General features: G+C 48.5%; 2 protein-coding genes across 4 annotated transcripts in view; one reads left to right on the plus strand and one right to left on the minus strand.

The window, feature by feature from the left end:
* Window positions 1-14,812, plus strand: part of ccdc146 (coiled-coil domain containing 146) — a 52,109-nt gene that overhangs the window by 6,590 nt on the left and 30,707 nt on the right. For 2 of the 3 annotated variants that reach the window (XM_052056093.1, XM_052056094.1), the window contains one exon: window positions 2,916-3,007. In XM_052056093.1, the coding sequence (XP_051912053.1) occupies window positions 2,929-3,007 (79 nt within the window). In that variant the 5' untranslated portion in view covers window positions 2,916-2,928. Of the gene's footprint in view, window positions 1-2,869; window positions 3,008-14,812 lie in introns of those variants that run through there. The other variant, XM_052056097.1, reaches the window with a different exon arrangement.
* Window positions 373-12,663, minus strand: lrrc17 (leucine rich repeat containing 17). Its single transcript, XM_052056196.1, has 5 exons — window positions 12,478-12,663; window positions 8,871-9,183; window positions 7,978-8,449; window positions 2,810-2,965; window positions 373-1,208 (listed from the first exon to the last, which is right to left on the minus strand). The coding sequence occupies exons 2-5, from the start codon at window positions 9,132-9,134 to the stop codon at window positions 781-783; spliced, it is 1,320 nt and encodes a 439-aa protein (XP_051912156.1). The 5' UTR covers window positions 9,135-9,183; window positions 12,478-12,663; the 3' UTR covers window positions 373-780.

Genomic DNA, 14,812 nt, shown 5'->3' on the forward strand with positions numbered 1-14,812 from the left:
TACAATGTTAATATGTCACATTTTTAAAGGCTTCATTACTTAGTAATCATAATACTGTGTGGTTTTATTTTCGTAGAGTTGGCCGGCATCCTGAGATGTTTACGGCAAAAATGTTTTGATTACATTTATTGTTTTTAATGGAAAAAAAGAAAAGAAAACGGTTTAATTTGTCAAAAAAATAATAATTTGACAAATATTTCAGATGAAATAGGCTGGATTAAAGAGCCCAATGTGGTGCCCGGGCCATTGTTTACCTACCCGTTCTAAACTAATTTATCTTTCATTCTAATTATGCTGAAATGAAGTTTCGCTATTCTATACTTGAATCTGAAATATATCTACTTGACTGTTGGGGGGGAAAAACTCTCAGAAAAAAATAGACACATTTTTATTTGCAAAGATCTTATCCAAAGTGCCATTCATTCATTCGCCAGTACAAAAGGAAAAGTAATTGAGAGAGAAAGCACCTGTAGTTCATAGTTTTGAGCAGCTGGGGGCGGTGTTTGATTTGGGAAGAAAATCCGGTTGAGGGGAAAACCTCTGCGTTAACTAAAGTTGACTAAGCACAGCAATGTGACAACGAAGGATCCCTTCTAAAAAAATAAGATGCCCTTAAAAGACTTCCGCTTTTTATTTTCATAAATTGCAAAATGAAAAAAATGAACAAAAAAAAACACCGGTGTTTTCTTTCAACACATAAAATCACTGTGTCAACCTTCAAGATGATGCAATACTAAATCCCCGTGCACACCAACAATAAACTATTAATCCACTTCTAGATTAACTCAACCTGATGATCTCAAACTTTTTCATCTTCCGGTTTTTCAGGGGCCTCAGCTGGACCCCTTCCTCCGTCTCCCCCACCAGCTCTTGCGCCTCGTTCTCCGTCCCCCCTTGTGCCCCGTTGTTGACCCCTCCTGTCTGTATATCCTTGGGACACTCCCCATTGTAGGTCTTCACGTAGTCAACCACACGCCAACCCCGGAACTCGCGCGGCTCGGCGCAGATGAGGCCCGTGTGGGCAACGCCGGGGTGCAGCTTGAGCCAGTAGATCAAATAGTGGATGTTGTAGTCGCAGATCCACGGGTTGTTGCTCAAGGACAGCTTGCGCAGGAAGTAGAGGTCCTCCAGGACGGCGTACTGGAAGTAGTGGAGGCTGTTGTTGGACAGATCCAACTCGCGGAGGTACAGCAGTCCCGCAAATGCACCTGAGAGGAGAACAAATGACTTGGGGGGAAAATGGTTTGGCCCATTCAAGCTCGCTTCACTCGGTCCGCTAAACAACCCTGGCTAAAAAAGATTAGCTCCTCCCCCAAGCAGATTGGGCTCACATAGTTGCTCCTGGAACTGACTCACTAGTCTTCATTGATGAGGTAACTCATGATGGTAGCAGCAGAATGAATTTTGGAAGTGCTGTAAAACCATTTTGTTTGTAACATCGGTTCATGTTTGTGTACATGCTAGAGCAGTTGTGGGCAAACTACGGCCCGGGGGCCGAATCTGGCCCGTTTGTCTTTTTAGTTGGTCCACAATTAAGGTTCGATGTGAATGATTGCATTCATTTCAATTGGACTTGTAATGACAGGAATTTCACCGCCAGGTGGCGCATTGACTTGAAGTTGCAGAACACAGGGAGGGGGGGGGGGTCTTTTCGACCACCTAGGACCTCTGTATCGCTCTACTTCTACTGGTATGATCACAACCCATCTGCAGCAATGCACAGGCTAAAATAAGTCATCAACAACACAACATTTTAAAAAGTATATTAATATAGTACTTTCATGGTTTTGCTCTGTTGATGTTTGATATGGACTGTCAACAAATGCAGTTTTTTTTTTAAATGTACCATAGCTCGTGCTGACCTGGCCCTTCTGTCAAATTTTAAAAGTCAATGCGGCCCCCGAGCCAAAAAGTTTGCCCGCCCCTGTGCTAGAGTCAGGGTGTTGATGCTTTATGGTCATCTTTGAGGGAAGGTGTCAATTGCGGGTTTTTGCTATTCGAGGCAGATTTCAAAAGTTTTTAAATCGCGCGTCATCGGCGCGACATCTCCCCTTGTTCGTCCGCCGCCGAAAATGAACGCGACTCAATCGAGTGTCTTGTGCAACGACGGGAAGGAAGGCGAGCGAGTGGAAGAAGACATTTCCGAGCGTTTCCTGCTGTGGCCTCGAGCTTAGCTTTGATCTCGACGACGACAGTGGGAGAGAAACAGGAAGACGGGGGGGAGGAAGGGGTCACCATATGTTTCAAAATAATTGAACGTTTAAAGAAATAATGAAAAAGGATGAGGGAGACGTCCTTGTTTTGTTTTTTAAATATCTGGCTTGCTTGACCGCGACCTTCTGACCCCTCCGCCCCCAAAACTATTAAAATAGACATGTGAAGCTGTCATTGGATTATTTAAAGGAAATATCTCGTTTCACCGGCATATCAAACCTCCTACGTTGAACATCTTTGCCATTTTTTTATGTCGGCGACCCTTCAAAACGGATACGTGACGGGAATTTGACACCAAGCAGGAGATAACGACCAAATACTCCAGAGAGAAAGCCGCCGGGAAGATTATTTACACGGAGGCGCTAACGAATACAACGACCAGGATTTGTTAAGGGGTTTCATTTCCGCGCCGCCGACGTATGTTAGCGGTTAGCCTCTCGGCGGTCCATTAGCGGAATGGGAGACACATGCTGCAGGATCAACATAATTTATCACGCTTGGGCACGCTTGATCTTTTTCAATGTATTAATAGATTGTGCATGCAAAAAAACAAAAACAACCCAAAACCGAAAAGAAAAAATGTTTTTGCTAGCACCTGAGTCTATTTGGTTCAGGCTGGTGCTGCTGAGGTTGAGCATCTTGAGGTCTTTGGAATGCAGGAACTGCTTAGGCCTGAGATGTTTGATGTTGTTGCCGGACAGATCCATCTTCACGATGTCGGAGGGAAGGTCGGACGGGACGTTGCTCAAACCTGCCAGGAAAAAGGAAGGGAGTCATCACTTCACCTGTCGCGGTAAGTCAGGAATTTTATAGTTGTCTGTATGATTCGTTGAACCCTTTCGGGGACGTCGGTTACAGCTGATCATGTTCTCCAGGTTACAGGTTATCGTTATCGGTGCATGAAAGGGTTCAAACACAATTCTACTTCATTTTAAACTTCTTACGTTACTCTTAAAAGTAAATGATGGTATGATTGAGGAAAAAAAAAAACACACACTGTAGCTCTCCGCTAGCAACCCAGGCTAAACTTAGCTGCTCCCGAGATGGGAGTCTTTCAGTTGAAACGCATTCTTTCGGCATACAGTTGCGCCTTGACTTCAGAGTTTAAATTATTCCTTGAACACACTTGGAACTCAAAACACGTCAAATCCTTCCCATTTAAATGAATGGAAATGCCATTAATCTGTTCCAGCTGCCCACCAAAAGCGCCAACAAAAATGGTATAACATCCCCCCCCCCGCCCCCCCCATATCAGATAGCACTCAACAATATTGTTGTATATACAATTATGCAACCAAATTAAATGGCATGTAAAATCTTTCTCATCGTGATTTAATGCTTCAATTCAATGCTGTGCACGCCTTGACCACCAGGGGGTGTTATAATAGACATACGGATATAAATGAAGACCATCAGAGCTCCTCATGAAGCTGCAAGCAAACATGAGTCATTATTCGCCACGTTTGAGTTTTATTTTTGTCTGTCTACGTGTGTTGCCGCACCCATATTGCTCAGAATACCCGTTGAGTATTATTATCGGAAAATCAATGCGAATTTGTTGTGATGAACAACTTGAGCATGTTTTGCACCGTCCAGGCTTCTTTTGCATCTGCTTTGTCCATCTCGTTCCGCCCCTTATAAAAACGCAAGTTCCCACAGGTCACCTCAGAGTCAACGGGAGCCCCCGAAGATCCGATTTGTCAGAGTCTAACTATTTTCAAGATGTTGCGTGGGTGGTGTGCAACGTCCCCACCCCTCCCCCGCCCCCAACAACAAACACAGACTCCCAATGCGTTTCCAAGGTTCCACATTTCCCCTCTGATTGGCCTTGAATGCAAGAACCAGTAATTTCCGCGACGCCGGCCGTTCAGTAATTGCGCGAACATTCTCCCACTCGTCAAAAATCACTATGCGGCATCTTTACGCTTGATAAACAAAAGTGTGGCTCCCATTTCGCTGTCAGGCTTTTTGAATGAAGTGGGGGAAAAAAATCATAATTTCAAAAGCCGGTTTGAATTTGTGTGGCCTCCTCAAGTGTCTTTGTTGTAAATGAGTCGCAGGTGAGCGGATGCAATCATCCTCGTGTGCGTTGTGCAGTTTTCGTCTTTGTCTGCAGCTCCCCGCGTGGACGCGGTTTAAGGCCGAGAAGCCCGGTGGACGTTTTTTTTTTTACAGTGCAGATGTTGCAAGGCTTTATAGGCGCACTTAACCGGCGCAGATGTTGTAAGCTGTTATCATGGCGGCGCGGTGCCGTCAAGCTAAGTCTGGAATACAGAAATGCACCTCCAAGGTTTGTTGTTATCGCAGGAGCAGACTTTTAAGGTAACGTTTCATGCTCCTCCGCAGACTTGCAATCGAAAGGGATTCCCAGGTTTTTTTTTTTTTTCCTTCACTTCTTTCTCCCGAGTGTGTGTCTGCAGCCTTTTCGGAGCCTGTTTGCAAATGACAGCTGGAAAGCGTTTGGCACATCAGACTTTGGGATTGGCTTGGTGTCGTTCGGACTAAACGCAAATTCTGTCTCAGATAGAAGCTGTGGTTCAAGCAAGCTATACTTTCCTCCACAGGATACTGATGAAAATAGGTTTAAAAAAAAATACATTTAGGCCCAAGAGGTTGGGTTCTCAATATATAAGGCACGCGTTTGAAGATAATTGTTGAAAACATACGGAGGCGGAGAAGTACAATATGTACACCGGAAAAAGTTGACTGAATTCAAAATTTGAAATCAACAAACTTTTTCGAGCGCCTCGTTGTCTGCCGTGAGTGCACGCGTGTGACATAGAGAAAGGTGAAAAAGCAAGACGTGAGGAGAAAAGAAAAAAAAAGCCCAGACATGATAACCAGCGTTTGGACCCGAGCTTTGAACTGCCCTAGCTCCTTGAGAGCGCCTCGTTGTCATGACACGGAAAATGTGTACGACAGGCATTGTGGGCTTTAAGCGGATACATTTTCGCGGCTCCTACGTGCACTGGAGATGTTAAGAGTAGCATCCATTTTTTTTTCTGGGTTGCAGCAGTCGGATTTGATTGACAGTTAATTAGCGGGGGCGTGGCTTCAGCTCTTTCAACGCCCAGGGGAGTTTCGAAAGGGAGAGAAGATGTTGACTTTTCACAATTTGTGAATTACAGTTCAGTTCGGGACGGGCGGACGAGGCAAGGGGGGGTTCACAGACTGACTGAATGGCCAAATGTGCAGCGCAAGCATGTGAGGAAGCCGAAATATATCTGATTTATTTGGACTGGTGCACATTAATCCACATAGTCGACTACAGAGGGTGAAAGAAGCGTGACTTGTGAGTCTGTAAGTTGTTATTGCACATGGTTTATATTCTTTAAACACTGCAATATTTTTTTCTTTGATTCAGGCCCCCCCGTTTTGGCTAATTACAGCTTTTCCAGCCGAGGCATTTTGCTTTATTGTCGCCACAAGTAGCTGCGCGCAGCATTCATTTGAAACGCGCGGGCGCTAAAGTTTCATAACTCTTGCACACAGTCCAGTTCCGAACGGACCTCCTGCAGGAAATGTCTCATTACCTGGCAGAATCGGGTTGGATTCGATTTCCTTTTTCCCTCCGAGACACTTGGGAAGCATTTTTTTTTAATTAAATTTTTTTGGTCTTTTTCATCCGCCCTTGTTTTGAATAATGGCATTAATTAAAAAGTACTATTCAGTGTGCTATTGTGTAAAAAAAAAAAAATGTGTCCCTGCGCACATCTGTAGCTGCCTTGACTGAGTCTTGATGACGTGGAGCCTGAAATTTGCTGCGGTTCACCTCAGGCTTTAAACCACAGGGGAGGCGCCATTTTGACACGAAAGACGGAACTGAGGACCGGGTAGAAATCGAACTCCGTGCAAACGGCAGACGGTCTTTTCCATTTCATCGTTGCTGCAGCGTTTAGACCTCAAAAGTGGTCGCCCTTTCGTGATGCAATCATCGCACCAGGTCGTAAGAAAAAAACGACACCTTGTTAAGGCATCCGATTTCCGAAGATCTTAACGGTTGAAACCAATTCGCGTGTTTATTCCACCCGACCGCGGCGTTTGCGTAACATTCGAAGGGGCAAAACTCGGGTTGCGTCGTAAACCCGGTGACGAGGCAGAACTGTTTGGAATCAATGTCGGGGAGTCGGATAGAGACCCCATTCAAGAGTCCGAGTGTAGAAATGCTCGGAAAATATGCAAAACCTTTTTCCTCCATCGTTTGCCCGACACAATTGGCGCTTTGTGGGCTTCTGACTTTGTGAAAAAAAGATTTGCAAGATGGTTTCTATTTGATCCGCCGTCATCCTCTAAGACAAGAAAGAGTCCAATGTGAGTTCCATCCAAAAAGCCCGTGCGTCGTTTTCAAGAGAACACGGTTGGGCCGACATGAAAGCGAGATGAGATAGAGGACTGGACTCCCTTCTTCCTCTTTGTCTTTGTTTGGCTCCCAAAATTTCCTCGCTACTTCCAGCCTGCATCTTGACTGCTTTGCTTCTAGCCAAGCGAGGTATAAAAACGAAGAGACCGTTTTTCAATGCTCTTGACGACTTCCTCAGGGAAGGATTCATGTTTATGTTTCATGTTAAATATCGCCTCGTTCAAAGATATCGGAGTGTGGCCGACACCGGAGGCCTGGTTGTCCAGTGGTTAGCGGGTCGAACTCACAGTGCTCCGGCCTTCCCGTGTGGAGTTTGCATGTTCTTCCTTCCCATGCCTGCGTGGGTTTTCTCCGGGTACTGCGTGGGTTTCCTCACACATTCCAAAAACATGTACGGCAGGCTGACTTGAAGACTCGAAAAATTGTCCCTAGATGTGAGCATGAACATGGATGGTTTTTTTTTTCGTCTCTGTGTGCCCTGCGATTGGCTGGCAAGAGATTCAGGGTGTCCCTCGCCTACTGCCCGAAGACAGCTGGGATAGGCTCCAACACCCCCGCGACTGTTGTGAGGATAAGCCGTTTAGAAAATGGATGTAGCCTAAGCAGGGCGGCCCGGTAGTCCAGTGGTTAGCACGTCGGCTTCACAGTGCAGAGGTACCGGGTTCGATTCCAGCTCCGGCCCCCCTGTGTGGAGTTTGCATGTTCTCCCCGGGCCTGCGTGGGTTTTCTCCGGGTGCTCCGGTTTCCTCCCACATTCCAAAAACATGCATTGGCAGGCTGATTGAACACTCTAAATTGTCCCTAGGTGCGAGTGTGAGTGCGAATGGTTGTTCGTTTCTGTGTGCCCTGCGATTGGCTGGCAACCGATTCAGGGTGTCCCCCGCCTACTGCCCGGAGACAGCTGGGATAGGCTCCAGCACCCCCCGCGACCCTAGTGAGGATCAAGCGGCTCGGAAGATGGAAGATGTAGCCTAAGCAAAGAGTTTTCCTTTTTAGTTTAAAATGACTTACTTTCATCTCCAGAAGTTCAGAACTCGGCATGTTTGATCTTCTCTTTGATCCCATTTTAAACCCATCCCTGTTGTGTTGTACTAACCACATCCTAGCTAGTTTGTCCGTCAAGTCGGGGATCCAGCTTTGAAAACTCCCCTTTGTTTGTCGCTAGGACAGCGTGAAAAACCTTGAAACACTTCTCGGCTGAGCTCTCTTGCCTGACGGTCTAATTGCTCAATCACCCCATAAGTACTTCAGAGTGGTGCGCTCAAACGTAGCGCCTATGTAGCTTTTATGCACGTTAGCTCCCCATCTCGATACGAGTCAAGTCATAGTCTTGATGATGTCACCGTGACAGTGGCGGGGGGTTGGGAGGGAGGGATTGTCTCGTTGACAACCGACACGCTCACCTTTGTAGTTGCAGTCCAGCACGGGTTTGGGGAACATGTAGGTATGGCACATGGATGTGGCCACTATCTTTTTGGTGGGTGGCTTAGGTTGAGTCTCATCCACCCGGTTGTCACCTGCACACAACGAGTCCACGTTCAGCTTCTTCAGCTTCTGGCCCCTCAGCGAAAGGGGCTCAGCGCACTTGGCGTAATTGCCCAGGTTGCGGTTACTAGGCACCTGCAGCGTCCTAAGAAAGCTGTCCAACGGGCAGTGACAGCTCCAGGGGTTGTCGTAGAGACGGAGGTAGGTAAGGCGGGGCATGGGGAGCAGGACCTCATCGGAGGCCGTTTTCAGGCTGTTGTGTTGCAGCAGCAGCGTCCTGAGCTTGGAAAGGCCGTTAAATGCTCGGTCTTCCACCATGGAAATGGAATTCTGTTGGAGGTCCAGGCTCTTTAGTTGGCTGAACTGGGAGAACATGTTGTCCCTCAGAACCTAAACATGGGGAGATATGGGATTTGTTGTCATTTGTAAGGTACCGGGAATTCAAACAACCCAGTCCCGCCATCCCAAAGTTCCATCGTTTCTGCGTCCCCGGTAAACCCGGAGCCATTCTGTGTATACGCAGAAAAGCAAGGTTGCTCATTGAATGAGTGCCTTTCTGTGAAGCACACGTGCGCAAACAATCCGATTTCCGTTTGATCTCCCCCCTACTGTGATGGCGCACAGATGTTCGTGCCGTCAACAAACCGGATCTAATTTGGGTCACGGTGAGAAGGCAGATTCCACCGACTGGATGGAAATGAATCCCGGGATTTTAATTGGAGACATAAAAGATGACTGGACTAGCCGCGGCTCACGTCGGAAGCGCGGCAGATGCGACGTGTCTCATATCCTGAGACCGGCCCGTACTTGCCTGGATTTTATTCCTGGCCAGCAGCAGGTGGTGGATATCTTTGGGCCATCCTTCCATCACGGTGGTCAACTGCCTGTCCTGACAGTCCAGGTACTTCTCCCCCGCGTCAAAGTACTCCTTGCATTCCTGAGTTTGGCGCCTTCCCCTACCCCGCGTATGGGCCCACTCGGCGCTCCCTCGCTCCGCGGCGTCGGACCGCCGGCCTCGGCGGGGCTCGGCGAACCGCAGGAACAGCAAGAGACACAGGGCGGCGAGGAGACGCATGTTGGGTGTCAGGTCAATCTCGGGAGACGACGTGATGAGTTTGTCACAGCTAGAAAAACAAGAAAAAAATAGGACAGGAAGTGGATTTAGGTCTTGTTTTGTCTGTAAATACACTGCGGTTTCTTTTTTGGAAAGGTCATGGATGCACCCCAAAGGGTCATGTCCAGGGCTCTGTACTCATCAACCTCCTTTATGGACCTTAGTCTATGCACCGTGACCAGAATAGGCCATTGCTTCTGCAAAAAGAAGCATGGAACTATCAGAAAATGTCAAATTAAGACCTCTAAGAGACCCAATCACCACCGGACGGATGAGTTGCTAAGCTCAGGGTTCAAGGATTTGCAGTTGCTGCGAAAATTAGTCACTCAGGAGCCGAAATCCTTTCCAAGCATCGCGCATAGAAAAACTCCAGTTCAAAACTACAGTTCCAAACTGTACCAACCGCAACCCCCCACCCCCGCTTCCCCTTGACTGTCCTGCAGACTGGAACAAGCCCGTCAGCGCAGATGATTCTTTTGTGTGAATAACAGACAGAAACAGCTGCGAATATATGTGGATGCAGCAACCCGACTTTGTCACTTATAATGATTTCCAACAAGGCTCCGCCCACCTTTAGACCGAAGCACTATTAACATTCTGTGATATTGTTACCGGGTTAAATTTACACCCGATGAGCCCCCCTTCCCCCTTTATTCCATTTTATCCGCGCTGTCCTAAATTCCAGTCCCACAAATCTCAGTCCAATGCTGTTTATTCGTCACCCGCTCCATTTGTCCCTCGGCGTATCGTCTTTCCCCGGCAACGGAAACCCTATCGCTCTTCAACTCTCACTCCGTTTGAGACACGTCAAGCTCGTCCAAGCCGTCGGAAGCGGGCGTGGGTCATTTTTGCCATCCCAGCTGTTAGGCAGCAACTCATCCGCGATACGATGCGTTCCCCCGGGACCCAAGCCGATGCGGTTTCCCGCCGTGCCCGCAAGCAGCCGGAATTAGCCGTCGCAGGCTAGCATTATCGTCCCAACCAGGCCTCTCTTATAAAACATCTGCGGCGTCAATATTTTGCACAGGGCTGTGGTCCCTTCCGTCTCCAGGGACGTGGCCCAAAATATCTCCGCGGGCGTGTATCATCTGCTGCTGGAAAAATACTTTGGTGCCCTCAAAATGACATTTTCACTTAAGTTGACGTTTTGATGCAAAAATTGAGAACAGGCTTGACGGGCTGCGCTCGTCACTTACGTAAGGCGTTGAATGTGATGAAACCATTGTTTCTGAAAACAAGGGGAGTTCAATTGCTCATAAATCGTTTCGGAAACCGATACAATTTACAACTGCGGCTTCAAAACAAAGTTCCCAGAGCAGATGTGTGGCCATTTATAGACTTGCGTTGGCTTGCTTTTTGCACCATTTGCCCCTCACTTGAATTCGTATACAATCCGGGAAGAGGCAAGAGAAAAATTCCACCTTATGAAAAGTCTACGGATTTCGGATGGGTCATTGGACGTCGGCAGACCGAAGAACAGACATCATCGCGTACCACATACGGGGAGGAAAACCGCGTGGAGGCGAATGGGAAATCGTTTTTAAGTTTTCGGAGAGAAACATGACTCAGGACAGAACATTGACGAAGTGGCTCGGGGTTTCGAGCTGAGCTCCAAGAAAGGCAAAAGTCCAGCCAGGAGGAGAGCGCTTGGAAATTGCAAGCGACGGGATGGTTTGTTTCCAATTACGGAAAAGAACCCCAAAGGCTGACAATCCAGTACCAGTGAATGCGAAGGGGGGTGGGGGGGGCGACTTCAGGAAATGGAGACGCCATTTTGGAATGTCGAACCAGAAAGCGTAGATCGCGTTGATACGGGCATACAGTCGCATATGGAAACCAGAGAGGTTCCCCGAGCGCTTAATTGACGACAGATTTGTTTGGTTTTGAAAAAAAAAGGGGGGGGGGGCAATATGATGCAGCGCAATGTGAAATTGCTTTGATTCGACTTCCGAGGGGCCGCTTCCCCTCCAATATCCCCCAAGCGAATCTGATTCCGTGTTTTTTTTTCCCTTTGTGTCGGGACCGCCAATGTATCGTGCTTGAGATATGCTGTTTTCAGTGACACCCCCCCACCCCCCCCACCCCCCACCCCCCACCCCACCTTAGCTCTTGGGCCAATCCACTAAAAACCCTTCGGCCATCTGGATTTCGTCTTTGGCGGGAAAATCGGTACAGTCGGGCATTCATTCAAATCATCCGGCGATGACTCAGCGCGAGGGGGGTGGGGGTTGGGGGGGGGGTCACCATTTGGCACTTCGAAGTGTGATGAAACGACGACACCTGGCCAGACCTCGCCCCGATGAATGCTTTCGATCTTTGTTTTCACGGACGGAATCGTTGACAAGTGAACGCCGGGGGCGACTGTTCAGTCGGGCGGGATCATAACGAAAAACCTGTGTGTCCCCCCCCGGGGGTCCGCTTAGCGCCGAGTAGCCGAACCAGCGAGACTTGAAAAGTATTGGCAGCCTAACGAATCAGCACACACTTGCAAGTTAAGCCTTTTTCCTCCCTTTCCCTTCCCTTGACTGGGGCAGAATTCCAGGGCGAAACCACATGTGGCTGGAATTTTACTCACGCGGGGGGGCATGCCCACACACCCCTCCCCCCCCCTACACACACCCTCCCCTCGATTTACATTAAGCTGCATGTCAAAAAGTCCAAAAAGGATGTTGCACAGCTGAGCCCAAATTCCCTTAAGTGACGTATAGACGAGATAAATCTGCGGTCGGTCATTACGGGGGCATAATTAACCCCGACCATTTTTAAATGGGCTACACTAATCGTACCCCCCCACCCCCCACCCGCCGAACCCCCTCTCGCTCCATCTTATCTGGATCAGCCCCCCTCGTTACAAGGGACAGACTAGTAAATTATAGAAGTTCCACAGGGCCACCTTGAAATCCCCCCCCCCACCCCGACTGAAGAGATCTTGGCCTTGGTCAGAGCGGCAACGTCTGCAAGATGCGCTTACATCAGCAGAACGCTACCTTGGCAAAATCGGTGCGCTGTTTTTTTTGTTTTTTTTTTGTCTCAATTGGATCAACCCATTTAAAGCGCAGTGAGAGCACTTTAGTTTCGAGACTTGAAAGTATACGATGAGGTTTAAAACAACAACAAAAAAAAGCAATGGTGATATTTTATGTTATAATTCCAGAAAAAGCATGAATGAGTGTTGTAGTCACCCCCCCCCCCCCCGCCCCCTCCCCTTTCAATCCTTGCGGGATTGTAATCACAACCATGTGGCCGGACGTCGATCACACGAGCCCCCCCGCCCCGAATGCAAACGGTGTCATGTCAGTCCTACCTGACCAGGGAGCGAGTCGGGCTCGGGTCGGTCAATTAGGACCTGCAGATCGCCGGTGTGTCCCGCGTCCCCGGCTCCTAATCCTGACATGAGCGCGGCGTCCCAGCCGAGAACGTCTGCCTCGAAACTTCGAGCAGGGGAGTGAAGAACAACTGGCTGCTCCTGCACTCTCTCTCTCTCTCTCTCTCTTTCTCGCTTGCTCTCTTTCTCGGGAGGGAAGATGCAAGCTAATTGGGGGGTCGGGGCAATGTGTGTGTGTGTGTGTGTGTGTGTGCGGTTTAATGTTTCCTGTCACTCTAAAACACGCTCAGAAAAGGGTCTGCATTGGTCACCACCCCCCCCCCCCCCAACCCGCCACCCCGCTTTGCTAAACACCCGACCCAACTCCTGCAGGATGTCGCTCTAATTGCTCTGATGCACGGCGAGAGGGCGAACATTTTTTTGGGGGGGTGGGGGGGGCAGGGGGGGGGCGTCCTACCTCAGAAGATGTCAATATAGGTCGGCTCCAAAAATAGCCTCGGATGAGAACAATGTATTTTCGTTCCGTTTTTTGTTTTTTTTTTTTGCTCCCCTGTGCCCCATCAGGTACCCGAGGAACAAAAAAAAAAACATGGCTTCCAGTCTCTGTTGCTTCCATGTCAGGGGTGGGGGGGCCCCGCAGCGGCTCCCTCGTGGTTGAACCCCCGCTGGCTATTCGTTCATAATGGTCCCTTGTTCCACTTCCTCTCTCCAATGAATGAAACAGCACCATATTAGGATCACCGTTGTGCTCCCTCTGAAATGGATTGTTTACTGCCCAACTCTTCCATCGAGGGCACTTAGAGCAGCTTAGGTTGAAGTAAATAGGACAAGCAGAGGGGGGGGGGGAGGACCGAGAGACCTTGAACCATAAAACAATGCACGTATTTGTTTTGGGGGGTTTTTTCGGGCAAACGGGAGCTCCTTGCTTCCCTCGTGTTTACGTCACATTCCGCACAACAACACTTTGAGGCCACCTTTCCCCGACTTTGGTTGACCCGAGACATGTTTTACAGTCGAAAGACATCCCGGCTCAACCACCAAATAAAAATGTCACACAAAGTCAATAACGACGGTGATGTCATCTCAGTTTCCACGCAAATCTGAAAATCTGGGCCTGTTGAGTTGAACTCGCAGCGATTATTTTCTTGTTGAATGGCGACATGGGTGAATTGTACTGAGTTGGTGGTGGTGGTGGTGGGGGGGGGGCTTTAAAGAGGGTCTTTGCGATTACGGTGATGTATTGAAAAAAAAATCATCCCTCTCTGGTGTCATCTTGTGCCTCGAATTGGATTTTTAACACACCCACCGCGCCCCAAGAAAAAACAGCCAATCAGAAACGAGGCGTCGTCAGCGCATTAATCAATGCAGATTGCAAATTTGCATTTATTCAAATCCTACAGAGCGCTGCAAAAGGAACTCGGGCAAAGGGGGAGGGAGTGAATAAATCCAACAACATGTCACGATGATTTATTGCAATTGTGCTATTTGTAGCAGGTTTGGCAGCCATGTAAACACAGCAGGCCTCCAATTAGTCGTGCGCTTCCTTTCCTTCTTTACCCCCCCTCCACATGTTGTCATTTCTGTTCGCAATATTTTCCTTTCTCTTGTATCGGAACCCCCCCCCCAAAAAAAAGAAGTCCTAATTAAACTGACGCAGATGTTTTATCACTTTCCCAAGAAGTCAGAAGGTCCCCTTTTCCATTTATCCGCTCGATTTTTCTTTCCCTGGGGGGGGGGGGCGACTGTCTTTTGTTGTCTCTCGGTCCTTTAGTTTCTCTACTGTACCTGGCCGCCGTCCCATCGCGGAAAGGAAACGCGCAGACGCGCAGATGCAACTATTTAAGCCAACACAAATGATCCCATCGCACCATCTGTAACACGTATTGTACGACTTCCCCATTTTTTTTATGACCACACGCTGCAGTCCACCCCCCCGGACCCCAACTGAGGTGCAGAGAAAGTCATTCTTCCCTCATAAAAAAAAAGGCAGTCAGCATGAATCACCGTGGCGATCAGGAGATGCTGTGTTTTCCCAGCCTTTCAAATCTTCCCCCATAGCCAAATGACAGGTTATCATGGCGGGTCAGGATGTATGTCATGATGTCGATGATTAAAAGTCCTCTTGCAGCTGCATTGGAATGCGTCTGCGGACAGACAACGGAGACACAAAAGAATACCCTTTGAATGGGTTCGTTGTTAAACCTCTGACAGGATTCCGTCTTACAAAACTCGTTGCGGCCCTTTGGGGGGGTCTTCTGTCGTAATGTGACGGACCTTAGCAATCAATTTAGCGACACCAAGTGCGGGGGGTCAA

Source organism: Hippocampus zosterae, chromosome 21 (assembly GCF_025434085.1).
Source record: "Hippocampus zosterae strain Florida chromosome 21, ASM2543408v3, whole genome shotgun sequence".
NCBI classification, from domain to species: domain Eukaryota; kingdom Metazoa; phylum Chordata; class Actinopteri; order Syngnathiformes; family Syngnathidae; genus Hippocampus; species Hippocampus zosterae.